The 20,810-nt window shown below is 34.8% G+C and overlaps 3 protein-coding genes across 3 annotated transcripts; all 3 read left to right on the forward strand.

Moving 5' to 3' along the window:
- Window positions 1-5,474, forward strand: LOC145598259 (protease Do-like 9). The gene is made up of 10 exons (XM_081654589.1): window positions 1-278; window positions 799-1,088; window positions 1,335-1,534; window positions 1,621-1,801; window positions 1,952-2,143; window positions 3,086-3,318; window positions 4,142-4,225; window positions 4,576-4,626; window positions 4,822-4,926; window positions 5,072-5,474. The coding sequence occupies exons 2-10, from the start codon at window positions 800-802 to the stop codon at window positions 5,168-5,170; spliced, it is 1,434 nt and encodes a 477-aa protein (XP_081510715.1). The 5' UTR covers window positions 1-278; window position 799; the 3' UTR covers window positions 5,171-5,474.
- Window positions 5,475-7,051: 1,577 nt separating this feature from the next.
- Window positions 7,052-15,136, forward strand: LOC145597287 (protease Do-like 9). Its single transcript, XM_081653421.1, has 9 exons — window positions 7,052-7,745; window positions 10,560-10,759; window positions 10,849-11,029; window positions 11,179-11,370; window positions 12,581-12,813; window positions 13,919-14,020; window positions 14,109-14,159; window positions 14,260-14,364; window positions 14,578-15,136. Exons 1-9 carry the CDS (start codon window positions 7,205-7,207, stop codon window positions 14,674-14,676), a joined length of 1,704 nt encoding a protein of 567 aa, XP_081509547.1. The 5' UTR covers window positions 7,052-7,204; the 3' UTR covers window positions 14,677-15,136.
- A 1,631-nt stretch (window positions 15,137-16,767) lies between these two features.
- Window positions 16,768-17,967, forward strand: LOC145597144 (putative F-box protein At5g47300). The gene has a single exon (XM_081653307.1). It carries the CDS (start codon window positions 16,768-16,770, stop codon window positions 17,965-17,967), a length of 1,200 nt encoding a protein of 399 aa, XP_081509433.1.
- The last annotated feature ends 2,843 nt before the right edge of the window (window positions 17,968-20,810 follow it).

A 20,810-nucleotide genomic window follows, 5' to 3' on the forward strand; every position in this document is an offset into this window, starting at 1 on the left:
TGCATTTTTGATTTGTTACTCTGTATCAGTGTTTTTATTATAGGGTCAGGTTCAATTTAGGTTTCTTGCATTTTTGGTACTGTACTCTACTCATACTAGATCTGTGGAAGAAGTAATCTTTCTTCTTGAAATCTCGAGAAGTTGGTGATTTTCGGATATTCCCCTTTTGGGGTGGCAAAAAATTGCTTGAGGGCGGCTTGAATTGAAAGTGACGCCATTGTTGTCCAACCTCAGCAAAGATGATTCATCTTATCTCTTTCCTTACATCCGACAACGTGGTAATTCTTCCTAATTTTCAACATTAACTTACTTTAATTATTGTTTTCCACGTTTTTATGCCGCTATTTGATTTCGTAAGCTTTGTTTTTTTTCCCACTTTTGGCTTTGTTTTGTATAAAAATACCCAATTTGTCAAATTGAGATGGTGGGTATAAAAAAAATTCAGTCTTTGAATAATCCAATAAATTTAAATGTGGTGAAAGAAAAGATTAGGGTCGACACAACACTTTTTTGTGATCAGGTGATGAAAGCTATATGATTAAGTCATAATGTTAAATTTGTTATTAATATTGACTAATTTGTTATTATATTGATTAAACTTACCGACCAACTGCCACTCAATTGTAGTATATAAGTATGTACTCAGAAATGGGTAATTACCATCAGAAAACAAAGCAGCCTTTTCAAAATAGTAGACGCCTTAGCAAGTAGCAACTAACCATTCCTTTTTCGGGATTGTATCCGACCCTTGTGGTGTTAATTTTCGTATTGTGTAATGCCGAGCTTTTTCAAAAACAGTATGAATGGCAATGGTGGTCAAAAACGGGTGGCAGTTTCAGAGCCTGTTGTGCCATTGATGGATGCCGTGGTGAAGGTGTTTTGTGTTTGGTCAATACCGAATTATTCCCTTCCGTGGCAGAGGAGGAGGCAGTGTAGCACTTCCAGTAGTGGATTTGTCATTGCAGGGAGGAGGGTTTTGACAAATGCACATTCTGTAGCACACTACACTCAAGTTAAGCTCAAGAAGCGCGGTTCTGATATCAAGTACTTGGCTACTGTACTTGCTGTTGGGGCTGAGTGTGATATTGGTATGATAGTTGTGTTTTCAATCTTTTTGGAACTGCTTTGATGATAAATTTGGTTTGGGATTTGTTTTTGATGCATTGGTGGCTCTAACTTGCAAATTCTTAGAGAGAATGCTTAGTGAATGGCTTAAATTTCTTGCTGTTATTGAGTAGTGTAGACTGTTGTAGCTGACTAAGCTTAAAATTCTTCAGAGGTTTTTTTGAATTTCAATTGTGTATAATGGGTCTGGGCTGCTTGTGGTTTTACAGCTCTGCTTACAGTCGAAGATGATAAATTCTGGGAAGGTGTTTCACCAGTGGAGTTTGGCGAATTGCCTGCTCTTCAAGATGCTGTTGCTATCGTGGGTTACCCAATAGGAGGAGATACTATATCTGTGACCAGTGGAGTTATTTCACGCAGGGAGATCCTCTCTTACACTCATGGGGAGTCCGAGCTACTGGGCTTGCAGGTTATTCACACGGGATTCTTGTTTGCATGTTTGACTTTGGTCCTGATCTCATTTCACTGATTAATTTTTCATTGATGGTGTTGCAGGTAGATGCCGCCATAAACGCTGGAAATTCTGGTGGTCCAGCATTCAGTGATAAAGGGAATTGTGTTGGCATTGCATTTCAGTCCTTGAAACAAGGAGATGCTGAAAATATTGGTTATGTTATTCCTACACCTGTCATCGATCACTTTATTCAGGATTATGAGAGGAATAGAGCATATACAGGTATGGTTCAGCTGACAAGTTTGGTCATTTTGATTTTGTTGTGCTCATCTTTCAAAATTACCTGATAGCTGTTGCAGTAACTTCATTTTGGTTTATTCTCATGTATTTTAAAAAATGTCTTATCTAATGCAAGATATGAATTCTTCTCAGGGTTCCCAATTCTTGGGTTTCATTGGCAACCAATGGAGAATCCCGACTTACGCTTAGCAATGGGAATGAGATCTGATCAAAAGGGTATACTTGTTAACCGAGTTGAAGCTACTGCTCCTGATTCCGAGATTTTTAAGCCATTAGATGTTATCCTTAGTTTTGATGGGGTTGATATTGGAAATGATGGAACAGGTATTTAATTTTTAAAATATTATGCTATCCCCTTCACCCTTTATGGATTCATGTCAAAAAATTTTCTTGAACTGTTGCATACATGTTCTGATGTTCTTAATAGATGCTCAATTGCTCACGGTGTTCAGTTTACTTGCTTCAAGTATCTGTTAATGTTAGGCTTTACCATTTTTTTAATTAAATATGCTGTAGTTGCTTAAGTGCCCACACACTTGTAATATGATCTAACCAAACCACTTAGTTTATACGAAGAGTCAATGTAATGTTGATGCTCATTCGCTCTTACAGCATCCATTCAGCCCTTAGCATTTTTGCACCTCCCTGGATCCATCCAGTCGCATGCTTATGCTCATGCCTCTAGATATCCTTTAGTATATGGTTTTAATGATTGTTGCACTATATATGATAACACTTTTTTGAATCCTTCAATTCATTCCTATTGTTGCACTAAACTTTCCATGGAGGTGATATAACCAAACATTATGTATTTTCTTTTCTTCATGGAATTTTGTAGTTTGCACAGCTAGTTGCACCCATACATATTAGGTCTTATGCATTTTATATCTTTTATCTTTAATGTTTGATTATTGTGGATCTTTTTAGACTGCAAATGTTTGATTTTGTTTGTGATTTCAAAGTCTGAAACAAACATTTCCTTAGTTGTATGTTTTTGGTCTTTGTTTTGACCACGATGCATGCTCTGCAATCTGCTGCTGTCCTTTTGATGTAGTTCTCTTAACCTTCAAAATTTATCAAAAGTTAATTTTGCTAATAGAACAAAGTCCAAATTATGCATTTAAAACATTGACTGGATTGGTTGAACCAACTTTTATTTTGTTTTTGTTATCAAATTTCGACATTACATGAAATTTTTCAATTTTAATAATGAATCGTATACGCAATATAGCATCCACAATTAACCCTATGGCTATCCTTTTGTAGTTCCTTTCAGGAATGGAGAGCGTATAGGTTTTAGTTACCTTGTATCACAGAAGTATCCTGGAGAAAATGCCAATATCAAGGTACTACGTGATTCAGTGATGCATGAATTTAACATCAGACTTGGTATTCCCAAGAAGCTCATTCCAGTGTGTATTAAGGATGGACCTCCATCATATTACATACTCGCTGGATTTGTTTTCACTGTCGTCTCGGTCCCATATCTCCGATCAGAGGTCTCATTCTCTCTCTCTCTCTCTCTCTCTCTCTCTCTCTCTCTCTCTCTCTCTCTCTCTCTCTCTCTCTCTCTCTCTCTCTCGCGCGCGCGCGCGCACATGTGTGTGCTCGTATGTGTGTATGCTTGCGTGTGTATAACAGATTAATTTGCATACTTGTTCTCGGTCTCATGATAAACATGTGACTAATTGATGGTGGACACGTTTGATAGTTGCTTAATTATTATGGAACACAAGTTGTAGCCATGAAATTCAGATTGGTAATTTGATATTTACTGTCTTATCACTCTTATGATTCTGATTTATTTTTGACCTAAATTAAGTTGTCAGTCAATATCTGAACTGATATGACTTGAGCCTTTAATCCCTTCTCCAACTTGCTGATCTATTTTGGCAATAGGTATCCTTTGTCCAAGTTTTATATCTTTGTAATTTGCTCATGAGTCGTGACTAGCAGCTGCTGCAGTACTAATTAGGACGTGAATAATATTTATGATTTTATGGGCCTTTTGGAAGCTTGTGGATTTCTGATATTGTTACTTCTACTGCTGGTTGAGCTGAAAATGATGTCTGCTGAATTGCTGATACAGTTTTTACAGGAAATTAACCAATACTTTTATTGTTTAGCTTGATAACTGATATTTCACAAACATATGTTGGTATGTTGATTGGCCAATTTAAGTTATTTCATGTCACTCTTCCCCTCTACTTCCCCACTGTCTGTAGATGTAGAGATTACATTTGATGGAAATCTTTTATTTGTACCCCGGTAATTAATTTTATGGTTGTATAAACTGATTGCAGTTTGTTTTTTCCTTTTCAGAATGATGTTACTATCGATATTTTGCACAAAGTTCAATTTTCGATGGCACAATCAGAAGATGAAGATCTTGTTGTTATATCTCAGGTTTAGTATCTTCCTCTTGGACACCACTGGATTACCCAGATTAAAAATAAACACTTTAACATGGCTGCATGAGAACATTTTGACTTAAAATCCTTGGATTATGAATTGCATGTATGCACTTGAAGGTATTTGGAAAGGAAACAGAATATCTATATGTATAGGAGATCAATGAGAATGAAAATATGCAGTGATTTTCAACTTCTTATCACTTTGTCATTTCACATTGATGGGCCTGAATTATGTTGTCTTTTCTCATTATGCTAAAGTTGCAACATTTCCCTCATGACAAAATGTGTCCAGTTGCAGTTTGCATAATTATATACCTTATCTTTTATTCACCGTTTATGTAGGTTCTTGTGGCTGACATCAACATCGGATATGAAGGTATTGCTAATGTCCAGGTATGTATTATTAGTGTTAGCTTCTCATTTAAACTTGCTTGGAAGTATCTTATGTTTCTGGGGTGGTCTATGTAAATTGTTTCTGTGATGTTCCTCACTCTGTCACATTCTTCAGCTGTGAGCTTGTGCTGATTTCATTACTCTCCGAAAGTTGGCGTATCAATGTAACTTTTTTTTTGGCTGCTTTCCTGTTAGGTTCTTGCTGTCAATGGTAACCCTGTGAAGAACTTAAAAAGCTTGGTACATATGGTGGAGTCCTGCAACGAAGAATATTTAAAGTTCGATCTAATTTTCAACGTGGTCTGTTTTTTCTCTTTTATAAGCTCTCTTTACATATGTGAATCAGTGAATGTAAACATAAGCATGGACTTATCTGGGAATTGGGAGGAAATACAACTGAGCACAGTTTGCAATTGATTGGTTATTTTTTTCCTTCTTATGGCAGGTAGTTATTCTTCGGACTGAGGCTGCTAAAGCTGCTACTGCAGATATTCTGGCGACACACGGCATTCCTTCTGCAATGTCTGATGATCTTAAAACATAAGCTGATGTCTGAAGCTCGCATACCATACATGTTGTTTTACTGATTTATACTTTTCTACTGTATGCAAGGATTTGGTTTACACGCTTACATCACGAGTCATCACAAATTCACAATTGTGACTTTTTATACAATTGTGTGATTTTTTTTTGGTCAGTAATGTGTGCTCCAATGCTCCATCGTTATTACTGTTTTATGTGCAACCAATTTAAATTCGGGGTAGTAGCCAAGTTCGTATTTTATATATGTATTGTACGAAAGCTGATTAATTCACCTTTTTTGAGAGTGAAAATGCTTGGATTTGTCATCCTTTATTGTTCCCGTTTTCAATTATCTGCATCATTTTTTTGCCACCTCGTATTGCTGAGAGTAACAACTATCCTTCGTTCATACCATTTTGAGTTCATTTCATATTGGCAAAGCTTGACTGATAAATGTTGATCGCCTAATTGGTGAATGTAGAAGTACTCGATCATCTTATTTGATGTACCCAGGTATACAATTATAGAGTATAAAGCTATGGTGAATTGGTGATTGATTGATGATAAGAACCCCAAGGATGTGGGTTGTAGTAACAACTTCTACAAACAAAACAACAATCCTAACACAATCTGCCTATGAAGTCGGAGAATAATTGTGGTGGTGATAACCGGGTGGTGATGGACGCGGTGGTGAAGGTGTTTTGTATGCATACAAGCCCGAATTTCTCGCTTCCTTGGCAAAAGACGAGACGGTATAAATCCACAAGCAGTGGGTTTATCATTGAAGGGAGGAGAATGTTGACAAATGCTCATTCAGTTGACTATTACACATTTACACTCAAGTCAAGCTTAAGAAATGTGGGTCTGATACCAAGTACTTGGCTACGGTCCTAGCCATTGGAATTGAATGTGAGATTGCTATGTTGTTTAACTTTAACATGTTTTGCTGCTAAAACTTCAGACTTTGACTTGCTAGTTTGACAATGCTTAAGTTTTGACTTTTGGCATTTACCGGTCTCTTGAGGTTTTGTTTGTCAATTAGCCCATCCGAATTTATGTACTCAATAGAACTCATTTAACTTAATAACTTTAATAGTCAAAACATACTTGTCCATACTTTTACCAAAAGTTTATTACTCTATACTCCAATTAAATTAAATTTATATAATTAATGTGAGAAAAAGGTATTAGATCTTTATTAAAGGAATATGAAATTAGAACTTTTTTTTTTTTGAGGGAATACACAATTAGAACTTTAACGTCTATTCATATTTAGTTGTATCAGAACCTACTTCTTATTGTTTATTTGTCTATTTATGCTTAATTAAAGAAAACCTTGAATTTATGTATTTTGTTTTTGTTCATCAGATTCTTTAGATATAACAAGTTTTTTTTTTTTTTTTTTTTTTTTTTTGACAAGTTACTTTCCTTTTAATATTTATAACGTCTGCGGTTAATCTATTATCGAGATTTTACCTATTATCTCGTTCCGTTAATGATAGTTATAACACAAATCTAGTAGCTAGATACATTTATGTAAATTTAATTAGTAATCAAATTCTTCGGTATTTATATTTTACCCGTAATAATACTATAGATTTTGTTAGTTCTTATAGAATTCTTACATTCTCTTTGGTTTGAAGTTAGAAAGAAATTTATATTCAGGGTTTTTTTTTTTTCCTAAAAAATTTATTTATATACAGAGTATTTATTATGAATTCTTTTTTGAAACATTTATTTATTTTTTAAAAATTATGATTCTTATTCGTAGATTCTTTTATATTTTACTCATAATTACAATTACCATTTATTTCAAAAAACCGTGCATGGCTCGGAATTTTCTAGGTTAAGTATAAATAATTACTCATACGAGACACCTTTGGAGAACTTGTGAATGAGAAAATGGAAATGACAATTTAATAAATCACCACTCTTCCTTCTCTCTTCACCGGCTAACCCTGTCGTAAACCCAAACTATAAAACCACCTTCCTCCTTCTTTCTCCGCCATTAACAGACCTTCAAAAAACCTCCATTTTTATTTTTTCCTCCTTAATTATGGGCGACAACAATCGAAAGAGAAAGCGCAGTCGCAAACACCAATCCTCCGAAACCCTAGAAACTTCTCCTCCGGCAACCACCACTTCCGCCGCCTCATTCGACCAATCCGACGTCGTTTTCTCCGCCGACCACTCCGACCAACCCACTTCCTCTCGCCGCCGCCACCGCCGCGGTGGTCGTTCCCGGAAATCCCCAGATAGTTCCGATGAGCAGCAGCAACCTCGGCGGTCCGACGGCGCCGCCGTTAATGGCGCCGCGGCGTGGGAATTAGTTGCGAACGCGGTATCGGCCCGGGTCATGCCGGCAATGGATGCGGTTGTTAAGGTGTTTTGTGTTCATACTGAGCCGAATTTCTCGCTCCCATGGCAGAGAAAACGGCAGTATAGTTCGTCGAGTAGTGGGTTTGTGATTGGTGGAAGAAGGGTTTTGACGAATGCTCATTCTGTGGAGCATTATACTCAGGTTAAGCTCAAGAAACGTGGTTCTGATACTAAGTACTTAGCTACTGTTCTTGCTATTGGTACTGAATGTGATATAGGTATTCAATTTTGAACTTTCTATGTTGTTTGTTTAGTGAATTTGTTGAATTATTATTGTTGTTCTTGCAATGGTTTAGTGGGGTTTATTAGGTTTTCTCAATGTTGTATTGTTAATAGTTGGCTCCTGAGAAAATTAAGATTGGGAGATGGTGTAAGAATGTTGTGTTTTGGGATGTTAGCTTGTTCATGTTATTGGGAATGTGAAGGATGAGCTCCTTTGGATTTTATAATTGTGTTGCTGATTTCAATCAATCGCCAGTCTGCTCTCTTACATGAGTTAGCCAATTACTTTTTTGGGGTAATAATATCAATTTTTTTTCCCAAAAATGACCTAGTTGCACAATTGAATGAGCATTTACATTGGATAATTGTGGAGGACAGGAGGAGAAACATAGCTTTTGAAGCAGGAATGTAGGATGCAGAAGTTTAATTTAGAAATAGCCACATTAGGTCGTAAAGAATGGTGTACTACAATGTACGGAGTTTGATAATTATTAGTGGTGTCGATTATGATGTTCTTGGTTAAAGAGTGTACGGATTGAATATTTGATACCCTTGATCATAAGTTTTAGTGGTGTTAATGTGTTGGGGATTTTCTTTGTTTGATTCCATAAAAAGGTTTGTTGTTAATGGTGTCTCTTTGCAGTTAATGTTTAATACTGAGATTTATTTGGAAGTTAGCAAAGATTTCATTTATATTTGATTGGTGAGGGTGATGATAACTTTTGAGGTTAAAAGCGAACTAGCTTGCAGAATATCTTTTTCTTGTATTCGATAAAGTCTTATGCTTTCTATTATTGAAGTAATGGGTCACAGTTGGAAGACTTCTAAGGCTTTTTGATAAGCAAGTTGAAAATTTATAAGTTGGTGCTCCCCTTTTTTATGTGCATAGATGACTGATAGTTAAGCTTGTTTACTAGAAGCTTGTAGAAGCACATTTGTTTTTGGACTGTGCATATTGAGAACCCAAAATAAGTACTAAAGGGGTGACTACACTTTCTCATTAACATTCCTATTTGGCATGGTATATCCTAACCATTAAGCTCGTAAGCCATCGAGAAGTTTTTTTTAGATCCTCTAAAGATTTAGTGTTGTATTTCTTTGGGGAACCAAATATAAATGTTTAAATTGCTTTCTTGACTGAGCTATATTTGGAATTTAGCTTGCTTAAATAAAAAAGATTTTGGTTCATTGGGCTTGTCTTGTTTAAATATTTTGTCAGGGTTATTAGTGATCATAGTAATCCCAAATGCTCTTTTTAGCCTCTATTTTCCATTTTGGATCTCTAAAAATGATCAAAACTGGAATTGATTTGTACATTAAAATATCCAAATATTCCCAAATTATGAATTTCATTTATTACAGATAGAGCTTAAGTCAATAGTCATATGCGAGTATACATGGTAACCGCAGAAGATTATATCTTTTTTTTTGCGTAGCTGTTTCTTTTGTCCATATTAAAATGCTCAAACAGAGTGGATAGGGAGAGTAGCTTAAATATCACTTTAATCATTTTATGTTGTTTCTGTTTCTTTTTTTTGCCTTTTTTTGTGGGAGGCTGGGAGGGAGGGGGTACATGAGGCAGTTTGTTTTCCTTTGTTAAGCCTCTTCCATTATTTCTATTTATCCTCTATATTTTTCCATGTGGCTGATGCTTTTGCTTCTGGTAACAAGGATTTAATATGGATCTATAGCTTCTAATGTGCAACTTACGTCCTTTTACTATTATGTGCCTCCAAAAATCACTTCCTTTAATATTAGTATGAATATGTTGATTTGAGTAGGCACCATGCATGGAATTAGTTTACTTAGGTGTAAGGTTTACATTTATATGGATACAACAAAGCTTGACTTGACCTTGTTTTGCTCTATTGTCATTTCAATTCAATGATGTTCTTGAGAATGTTTTCTGACCTAACCTTGACTGCTAGGCATAGTAATCTTACATTTAGAGCTTCGTAGTTAATATTTGGATCAATTATGAGTGGCTATTAATGTTGTTATTGACCCAATGTTGCAAGTTACTGCATTAGGAATTATTAGGAGGCCAATATTATTTAAGTAGATAGGTCACCTCTTTGCTGCTCTAGGAGAAAAACTTCAAGTGCACTTGTTCTTGTATTTTTATGTGAATATAACGATTGTGTGAGTGATGGATGCATTCATTATCTAGAGGAATCATTTTTGATGTATTTTCAGAAAATGGCGACCTAAATTTAATTTTGCCTTTTGGAGCTTTGTGGTAGAGCATCGAACTATACTTTTGGATGCTCATATCTGGGATATTGTTGCCATGTTGGTGCTTTGTCGCCAGTTCAGTAATGAACCTGTAATTGATGCGTGGACTGTCCGGTGGATAGAGATATGAAAGGCTAAAATATTTAAAACTTTGCCTCTTGGAGTTTGGAACTAAAATTGAGCTTCTGCGCAAACTATATGAACTGGATTAGATTATTATCACTAGTTATAATTATCTTTCTTATTTCTTCTCTATATGACCTGGATATGACAGGCCTCGCTTGCCTTGCTTATTTATCCCCATGAAAGCTCTTATGACTCTCATTGTTAGGCGGTTAGCTTCCGAAATTTACCTTGGAAACCTTATTCTCTGTTCTAACAATCTTATCAACTATATTTTTTTGCATCCATTAATGCTTTGCAATTTGGAATTATTGATGTTTGTTGGTGGTTTATTTGGCTTTACCCTCTGCATCTATCAGAGCTCTGATGTGGTTTTTAATTATGCTATTGTGTATACTTAGTTTGGTTTGAGAGTTTTTGATGGACAATTAACACACATGTTGGTCTTGCAGCTTTGCTTACAGTCAGTGATGATGAGTTCTGGGAAGGGGTTTCACCTGTGGAGTTCGGAAAGTTACCTGCTCTTCAAGATGCTGTGACTGTTGTAGGATATCCGATAGGAGGGGATACAATCTCTGTTACCAGTGGAGTTGTCTCTCGCATTGAGATCTTGTCTTATGTTCATGGGTCCACTGAATTGTTGGGGTTGCAGGTATGTATACGGAATTCTTGCTTTTATTTTTATTTTTTTGCTCCTTTGCTATCGTGTAATTAATTTTTTCAGCATTGATGTTGTTGTAGATTGATGCTGCCATAAACTCTGGAAATTCTGGTGGTCCAGCCTTTAATGACAAAGGCAGTTGTGTGGGCATTGCATTTCAGTCCCTGAAACATGACGATGCAGAGAATATTGGTTATGTTATACCTACGCCTGTCATCACACACTTTATTCAGGATTATGAGAAGAATGGAGCTTATACAGGTAGGTTGGGCAATTGTGGATTTTCTTTGATGGAGCATGTGTTGTGTCTTTTTTGTCGCAGATTTGCAGATGCACCTTCTAATTGTTGGAATCTTATTCTTCTCACTTTCTGATATATCTATCACTCATGATCGCTATTCCCCGTTTAGGGTTCCCGATTCTTGGTGTTGAGTGGCAGAAGATGGAGAATCCAGACTTACGCCTTGCAATGGGAATGAAATCTGATCAGAAAGGTGTACGTGTTCGTCGTGTTGACCCTACTGCTCCTGAGTCCAAGGTATTGAAGCCATCGGATGTTATACTCAGCTTTGATGGGGTTGATATTGCAAATGATGGGACAGGTAATGACTCTAACTCCTTCCCCTTGGGAACATTATATAATCCATACCTTTATATGTCTGTGCTATAATGGAAAAGTTCCTTAGCTAGCTTTGGAAAGTAAAGTACCTCAGCTAATGGCTATCTTATAATTTCTCACACTGTAATATCTTGTTTGGTTTAGATGCTCACCTATCTACTTGGACTTGTTCACAATTAATGAGCATTTAGAAATTGAGGTGTTGAACTTGGCTTTCTCCGAAAGAAATAATTTTTCTGTGATATGACATGTCTGAATATCCATATCCCTGGCAGTCAAATTTCCAACCTGACTATGTATGTAAAACAAGAGTTTGTATATTGTCGATGCTGCAACTGTATTTTATTATACCTTGATTTCTAAGAATTGCAGGTTTAATGAATGTTGGCAATGCTATTCTTGTGAAGGTTTCTGATTTTTGTTAAATTGGAATCAAGTAACTCTCAATAAATATATTTCTTTCTCTGGAATTAGTTGAACTGTTGAACTTTCAATAACCCTGCTATTTTGTTTATACATTGAGATCAGGTATTGACAGTCATTGTTACATGTCCGGTCAATCTTCGATAGGAATATGTAAAGTATGAATGTCATTGTGGTTATCCTTTTGTTTTTTAAGGAAAGATTTTACTTTGGTTGCAATGCATTGCCTCTTTTATGTTGAGTAATTAAAGAGATTTTTAAAGACAAGAGAAGTAAGGAATCCATTGTCTTTCCCTTTTTCTTGAAGTTCTTGGTCCTAATAAATTGTATTTTGTGTGTAATATTTTATTCTTCTTCCGCCCACCCCCTTTTAGCATTTGAGTTGCTGATCAGTTACTGCCTGATTAAAATTTAATATGTTCTTACTCTCTTAGAGTCTTTAAGAAGATTTTTGGTCTTAAAATTGATTCTAGTCTGTAGCTGGCTAACTGAGTTATGAAGTTTGGTTTAATTGCTACTTATGTTATCATTGCTGATTTGAGGAAGGTCCCTTGATAGGATAGTGGTCAGAGGATGCAAAGTAGGATATTGGTCAACATTGAATTATGCATTTCTAGTGCATTATACTGCCTTTTCTGCTCTGTGCTGCTACATATCAACTGAAATTATAGATTGATTGAACCAAATTTTACTTTTGCTGATAATGTCTAATGTGGCCCTTGCAAGTGTGAAAAATATCAACAGTAAACTAACTTTTACTATTTTGACAGTTCCTTTCAGGCATGGAGAGCGTATGGGTTTCAGTTATCTTATATCCCAGAAATATACTGGAGATAAGGCTGAAATCAAGGTACTGCGTGATTCGGCAGTGCACACATTCAACATTAAACTTGGTACTCACAGAAGGCTCATTCCTGCACATAGCAAGGGTAGACCTCCTTCGTATTATATAGTAGCAGGATTTGTATTTACGGCTGTCTCAGTTCCATATCTCCGTTCTGAGGTTTGGCTTTGAACTTCTTTCTACCTCCCCTGCTCCCCATCGAGACATTGCCTCTGTATCTTTCTGGTTACAGAAGTATTATTTACTTTCATTTATGTATCTTTCTGGTTATTTGAAGAATAAGCTTTCCTCAATTGTGAAAAGTTCTAAGAATTTCACCCAAATAAAAGGTTCATTGCTATAGTAGGTTCTGTCAGGCACCTCATATTTCTCTTTTTCCCTGTAATGTGTGTGCGTTTTTTTTTTTTTTTTTTTTTTTTGGGGGGGGGGGGGGGGTGGGGGGTGGGGAGGAGCGGGGGAGGGGGTGGGGGGGAGGGGGACAGTTGGTTGTGCGTTTCTTTTGTGTTTTCATGGCAATACTTTTTGAATCTTCCTTGAGTGATTTGGTTGGAAAGCAATCATTGGGCTGTCAGTTCTTTTTGGACTCGAGATGGATATCTGGTTCTTGGCATTTTATCTTTAATTTCCTCCATTATTAAATCTTATCTTAAAGAATGGTAAATGGTGTTTAGTGATTTCTAAAGCTTTTATAGTGATGGAATTTAATTTAAAGTCTTATCCCTCTACCCCATTGCTTTTCAAGACCTCTCTGTAAATTAAGAGGTTTATTTCTCATAAACATACGAAGCAGGTTCAAGTTTATAGGTTGCTTCTCATTTTACGTGAAAAGTCTCAGCTGTGTGATTATCTGAAGGGCCTGAATTTGTCATTGCTTGATTTGATTGTTCAATGAAAATGTTGATATGGTTGCTTGTAAAGTTTGTAATCTCTCATTTATTGTGCACCTTGAACTACTTATATATGAAGTAATATTTTCGCTAGTATTTATGCTTATTTTATCCTTGCCCATTTCAGTACTTGTACTATGACTGCTATCCATATTTTAATGGTCTTTTTTTGCTTCTGGATTGTGTTGGTCCATCTCATTCGACTTGCAGAACTCCTTACATATGATGTGTGATATATGTGAAGCCTGGGGTGTTGCTATGACACTAGACTACGATAAACTTGCTGCGTTTTAGTCTACCCCTCCATATATATGTTATTGAATTGCTTTAAACTGAGCTGTTTTCTGTATTTAATTTTCTTTTTTTTACTATGACAGTATGGAAAAGAGTATGAGTATGAGGCCCCAGTCAAGCTTCTGGACAAGCTTTTGCATTCAATGCCACAATCAAAAGACGAAGAGCTTGTTGTTGTATCTCAGGTATTTTCAGTCCTCTGAGGTATAAAAAACTTTGAGATCAAAGTTGAAGCATGTGTAGACCTTGCTTATTATTTTTCTTTGCTATTAGGTCCTTGTGGCTGACATTAATATTGGGTATGAAGAAATCGTAAACACTCAGGTATATATTTTAGCTGTTCTGTTGGAGATTTTTGTTTCTAGAGTGGTCTATAGCTGTTCGTGTGATTTATTTCTGACTTTCTGTTGCTGTTTGCTGTCAGGTCCTTGCCTTTAATGGTAATCCTGTGAGAAACTTGAAGAGCTTGGCAAGTATGGCAGAGTCCTGCAAGGAAGAATTTATGAAGTTCGATTTGGATTATGACCAGGTCTCTTTCTCTGGTTCTCTTTAATCTGTCTTCTAGGTCCATTTAATAACATACACCTGGGTGTACCTCAAAGGGTGCACACACTGGCACGGGAGCACCATTCTGGGTACTCTCGGGCTTATTATATATGTAGCACATGCAGCTGTTTACATTCCACCTCTTCATGACAACAGCGTTCAAAGTGGCTCATTTGCTATCTTTTTCTGTCTGCAGATAGTTGTTCTTCGAACAGAAACAGCAAAAGCTGCTACTGTAGATATTCTTACAACACATTGTATACCTTCGGCAATATCTGATGATCTTAAAACCTAAGCCGAAGAAATTTTCTTTTAGTTACCAGATGAAGCTCGCGATAACAGGCATCAAAGGGATTAAGGGAAAGCTGCAGCGCAGGTTAAGTGCATGTACTCTCAATGGAAAAAAAAGGTATGAACTCATCACGAGGCAGATCTTGTTGCACAACTCCTGCCTGAATTCTCGCCATTTTGAATATTATTAGGTCCTCATTTTCTTCAGAATTGTATTCTTTATATGGAGATTTTTTTTTATTTAATTTTTTGGAGCGACCGATATAAGTTGGACCTTGAAAGAAATAGAGATAGATAGTCACAGTTATTAGTTATAGGTGCGCAGGCCAACTTTTATGCTTAAGCATGACTCGACTGGTCAATATGCTTTGTAATTGCTACTGTAACCTTATAAGACGCCATGTTTTTGAATTTAGGTTTATACAATATATTATGTGCTCCTGTGTTTTGCTTGGGATTTACAATCATCCTCATCATTAACTATGAAATTAGGAAAAACTAAAAGTGATTTGTTACAATGGACTATGCTTAGGAGATTATTGTAATTAAGTACAAAAAATTTCCAGTGCGATTTGCAAAAAAAAATGGTTTCCAATTTTTTTTTTTCTTTTTTAATCTTTGCCATTTAGTTTAGACTTTAGAACCTAAGTTTCTACGGGGTGACAAATAAAGTAAATAAGACAAATCTTTTGAGGAATTAATATTTGATTTTATTTTGCTATCATTTCTTCGAAGAGCCGAAGAAGATCGATTGATTTCAGACGATTTACAGGCATATGCATAATCTCTCAGATAGTTGTTATTATCTTCTTGTGCTAGATTCTTTGTTTCAGATTTCCACCTTTCATCTAGTTCGTTTTATTTATTTATTTATTTATTTATTTTTGAATAGACGTTTTATTTATAATTTTTTTTTTTTTTTTACAAGACTGTTGTAACTTGTAAGGATTAAAAAATAGTTGACGATTTCTGGTTTCAACTAATTACATTCAAAAGCTTTTACATTTATTCTGGTATCTTTGTTTTGGTTAGCCATGGCTTACAATGTTGACTTAGCAAACTGAATTATAAAATATTGTCTTTGATCTTTTTTTTCATATTCGTAGTTATTATTACTCCGTATTATTTTAATTATATTTTGTTGTTTTATCCGGTTCACCCTTTACACTAATTCAAATTTAGGGCTTAGTTTTAAGTGGGTAGGTTCCAATCCCCTGCAATTGTTGTTGGAGGGACCCTATCAAGTGCAGCCCCAATAACCAGTTACCACTATACCAATAACCAATTAGTTCTCATTATAATCTATGATTAGATTTTCTTTATGTTATGTTAAAGGAATTTCCTATTGAATTGCATGCTATGAGCCTATGATGCTATTAATACCAATCTAATGTTAATATGAAATAAGAGACTTATCTTTTATCCATAGACCATGATGACATTTTAGGCCCTATTCTAACTTTTGAAAACGTCCCTAATCTAAAATACTTAGTAAATTTTTTTATTTCCTAAGTGTTTTTAGTTGCTATATTTTTTTTTTTTTTTTCAGTCTCACAAATTTAGAGATAGAAAGAAAGAAATGTCAAAAATGGAAAGTGTTGCAACTAAACAAGAATTTCTAATCTCAAAAAAAAAAAAAAAATGTAGCATCTAAAAATACTGAGTAAGGGCCTATTCATATTTACTGAACTAAGCTGAAGTGAACTGAACTGATTGGAGCTGAACTGAACTGAACTGATTGGAGCTGAAATGAATATTTTATGAGAGAGAAAAATTAAGAGCTGAATTGAACTGAAGTAAATATGAACATGCCCTTAGTATTAGAAATTATTTCAATTTTTTTTTTTTTGTGCAAAGTTCATAATTCAATAAACTTAAGTAAACCTAATTCAACCATGATTAGGATTCTAACAAAAATATGTTTTTTTTTTTTTTAAAAAAAAAGGATTCTAACAAAAATACGAATAATTTACTAATTTTACATAAAACTGCTCTTAATTTTTTTGTTTAAAAATAAAAAAACTCTTTATAGATTAGCCGCATAGCATAGTATCTCAACCTCAATTTGTGACGTTCAATGCTTCAATTGAGTACAATGGTAGAACCAACCAGTAGCAAGAAGACAACTTACGACGATAAATTGCCGTATATACCGCCGGAAATATGCACAGAGATCATAGCCAGGTTGCCGGCGAAATCCCTAATAAAATTCAGGTGTGTTTGTAAAACATGGTGTTCATTAATTGATTCCTCTGATTTCATTCTTATGCATCTAAAAACTTACAACAACAATCGCAATAAATCTTATTTGTTAGCCTCAAAGTGTAGTGAAACCACCCTTCATAGTATTGACACATTCAAGAAAATTGATGTATTTTTCGAAACTCCTGAGAAGTACATTGTATTAAGAAGTTGTCATGGATTGTATTTGATGGATCGATATAACTATAGTTTAAGTACAAGCATTGTATTGCATAATCCTTGTATTCGAAAATCATTGGTGATTCCCGCTTGTCCTTTTATTGAAATTGGAAGATATCGTTCTATAGGTTATTGGCTTGGTTTCGCTCCGTCTAGTAATGATTATAAGGTGGTTGCCTTCGGGTATGATATGTTTCCCATGTTTTCGATTGCGGTTTATTCATTAAATGATCATGTTTGGAGGGTTAAAGATAGGTTGGATGTCCACATTCGAGGGTTTTTAAGTTACAATGAAGTAGATGGGTGTGTTGTGTATTTAAAAGGCGCTATGTATTGGTTAGGATTTGATGAGGATAAATCTGGACCGGCTGGTACTGTGTGTGAATTACAGACTCTTCTTGTATCGTTTGATTTTGATTCCGAGGAATTCGTGTTTGTTGATTTGCCTCTAGCTGCAATACAAAGTACCATTAAATTCAATTTCGTACTTGGTGAGTCAATTGCTGTTTTTGGTATGTCTTCTAAGCGTACCTCCATATGGGTTTTGGTGAAAGATGGTGCAGAGAAATCGTGGAATTTGTGGTATACTGGAGATTCAAATTTATATGCTCTTGAGTTTCTTGAAAGTAGTACTTTTACAAAGATTTTCAATGTTGGGAAAAATACATTTTTCGTACAGAATAATGGTGGATTGTATTCTTATAATTTTAAGTGTCATGAGATGCAGTGTTTGTATCATCATACTGACGGTCATAAATCTTTTGAGACTTATGCGGAGAGCTTAGTATTGCACAAACGAAACCAAGGGGAGATTTTGACTACCTGCCCGCCAGACATTAATATAGAAGATCGGTTGATTTCAGACGATTTATAGGCATATATAGCATAATTCTTCAGATGTTTATACATCTTTTTTGCCTTGTGCTAGATATATTACTCTGTCTCAGTTTTCGACTTGTTCTGTTTTTCATGTGTTATTGGGTTTATTATGTATGAGAATGTTGTTACTTTGCACCAGGTAATAATGATAAAAAGTAGTCCACGATTTTATTTCGATTTGGTTGTGGTTGGGAATTACTTACGTGGTTACAATCAAAAGCTTTTACATTTAGTAATTTTCGTATCTTTGTTTTGGTTAGCCACGGCTTATAATGTTTAGTGCAAATCGAATTATAAATACTGTCCTTAATTCTCTTTATAGTTTATACTTTATAGGAAGATGTTCTTCATATGATGCTATTAGTACCAATCTGACGGTAATCTGAAACAAGGGACTTTTTTTTTTTTTTTTTTTTTTTTTTTTTTTTTGAGAAAAAAATAAGGGACTATATAAGGATCCTTCAAGTTGCTTCTAAATATTCTCTCAAAATATTTTTGTTAAGTAAATATATTTTTTATTTTTTAATTTTTTTGAGGCAAGTTTATTTAGGTTTAGATGTAAATAATTAGAAGGAAGATATTTAGCTTTAGATTTATTTATGGGAAGATTTTATTTAGTAAATATATTTTAGATTGTTTCCATCATATGTTATCTTAGTTGGTCGCATAAGTTAATCTTAGAGATAAACATGCATTCACATTAAATTTGTTTAATTTAATTCTAATTGAGTTGCAGGGAGAAGGAATTCTATACCCAGAGTACCAACTCATTATCATAGTGTTTTAATTAATTATTGTCCATATTGAGTAGCAGGGAAATCGAGGGAGAAGAGGGAAAAACGAAATAAAAAAGAAAAAAAATGGGAAGGCCGGAAAATTTTGGTCAACGGACCCTCCCTACAACCCAATCTCCATATAAAGACCTTTTGTGCCACTCTTTTCATATATAAGGGTCTTTCTCACAAGGTCAACCACTAAAATTTAGAAGGACCTTCCTCGCAAATTTTCCTGAAATATAATGATCATTATAATCAATTTTGAGAAAATATGTCAATTTTGAACTACATAGCTTAGTCATATGTCAAACAACCGTGATAAAATTTTCAAGAGTGTATATATTGATATTATTCGGTGATTTTTAAATGTAAAAAATTTATGATAAGATATTGTTTAGTGAAAGTATATCTTCTTGTTTTATATCTTATTTTAGAAAATAAAGATTTGCTTAGAAACTTGGTTAGCAAGGATATGGAAATTGTATCATAAATATATATGATATTCATCAAATAAAAGCGGTTGGCATATTGAGTTTGACTTGTTTCAGAAAGAGATGTTCATTGTTTAGCAGAGATTGCATAATTTCTTATTGGTTATTAAGCCTTAGTGTTTTAGTGTCCAAAATGAGTAACCTAAAGAAGCAATTCTCCTTGCCGGAGGAATTGTTGATGGAAATCTTGGTAAGGCTACCGTCGAAAATCCTAATGAAATTCAGGTCTGTGAGTAAAGCCTGGTGTTCTTTGATTGATTCCTCGAATTTCATTAAACATTACAACAACACTTCAAAAATTTATCATCTGATAACAAGTAAAATTATTGCAAACAAGGGATGTACATGTACATTTAATGACGTTACAGTTTTTCGTGGTAACACATTTATTAATATTGCAAATTGTGTTCAATCGCGTGATTTGTACTTAATTTCTGGAAGCTGTAATGGGTTGATTCTGTTGACAAATTGTAAGGAGGTTAGATTGTGGAACCCTAGTATTAGGAGGTCATTACTTCTTCCCACTTGTACTTATTTCAAAGTCGAAATTATGAGCGTGAATTTTTTTCTAGTATTTTGCCCTTCTAGTAATGATTATAAGGTGCTTGCGTTTAATACATTTGAAAATTGTGACGTCCCAATTGCTGTATATTCACTCGCTGATCATCTTTGGAGAGTTGTTTCTAATTGGCCGACGAGTAAGTCCAATAATAGGCGTTTGAAGGGGTTTAGAGGATTTAATTTTTTGAAGGAAAGTTAGTTTGTTGTCAAGGGGTTGTATATTGGATTATTAGTGATTTGACTGATTTCAAAAGAAAACTCGAAATTAGTAGGGAACTCTACTTGTATGACTTTAATGTTGAAAAATCTAGTGTTATGCAACTGCCTGATGCTGTGAAAGAAAGCATTGTTATGTTCATTTTTGTACATGGTGAGTCCTTGGCAGTTTTTAGTATGTCCTCTAAGAGAACCCGCATATGGGTTTTGGAAAAGGATGGTGGAGAGGATCCATGGAGGCTATGGTTTTCGGGAAATCCGAATGTAGACGTTTCCAACTTGTTTGAACGTGAAATTTTGAAGATTGTCTATGTTCAACAGAGTAAAGCATTTTTGTTTATGACCTCTCAAATTGTGATGGTTTACAAAATTGCAAGCAACCAAATAAGAACTCAAACAAGGGGTCGAAATTCTTTAGCGATTTGTAATTCTATCGCGAATTATGTAGAAAGCTTGGCGTTGCACAAAGGTTTTGGAGAGAACACTTTCACATCTTTCCTATGAATCTAGATCCACAAAGGTAATATCAATTACTTGCTCTTACACAATATGTTACACTACACAATATGCTATATTAGTGACTTTAATTATACCAGTGATATGAATTTGAATTTGCTATTCATTTTAAAACTCTCGTATAGTTTAATTACTAGTTCTTTGCCCGAGCAACGCTCAGATATTCACAGGAAAAAAATTACATTTATATATTATTATAAGTTTGTATTTGTTTAGAGATGGTGTATATTTTAAATATTTTATTTATTTTAATTTATTGTTATTGTTCTATTATTTAG

The sequence above is a fragment of the Chenopodium album genome, chromosome 20 (assembly GCF_948465745.1).
Source record: "Chenopodium album chromosome 20, dcCheAlbu1.1, whole genome shotgun sequence".
NCBI classification, from domain to species: domain Eukaryota; kingdom Viridiplantae; phylum Streptophyta; class Magnoliopsida; order Caryophyllales; family Amaranthaceae; genus Chenopodium; species Chenopodium album.

What these genes read in the sequence shown, in the direction of transcription:
- LOC145598259 (XM_081654589.1), top strand. Translation starts at nt 800, where the DNA reads ATGAATGGCAATGGTGGTCAAAAACGGGTGGCAGTTTCAGAGCCTGTT. An exon ending in TGGGGCTGAGTGTGATATTG is followed by an intron (nt 1,089 to 1,334) that starts GTATGATAGTTG and finishes GTGGTTTTACAG; the next exon opens with CTCTGCTTACAGTCGAAGAT. An exon ending in CCGAGCTACTGGGCTTGCAG is followed by an intron (nt 1,535 to 1,620) that starts GTTATTCACACG and finishes ATGGTGTTGCAG; the next exon opens with GTAGATGCCGCCATAAACGC.
- LOC145597287 (XM_081653421.1), top strand. Translation starts at nt 7,205, where the DNA reads ATGGGCGACAACAATCGAAAGAGAAAGCGCAGTCGCAAACACCAATCC. An exon ending in TATTGCAAATGATGGGACAG is followed by an intron (nt 11,371 to 12,580) that starts GTAATGACTCTA and finishes CTATTTTGACAG; the next exon opens with TTCCTTTCAGGCATGGAGAG. An exon ending in AGCTTGTTGTTGTATCTCAG is followed by an intron (nt 14,021 to 14,108) that starts GTATTTTCAGTC and finishes CTTTGCTATTAG; the next exon opens with GTCCTTGTGGCTGACATTAA.
- LOC145597144 (XM_081653307.1), top strand. Translation starts at nt 16,768, where the DNA reads ATGGTAGAACCAACCAGTAGCAAGAAGACAACTTACGACGATAAATTG.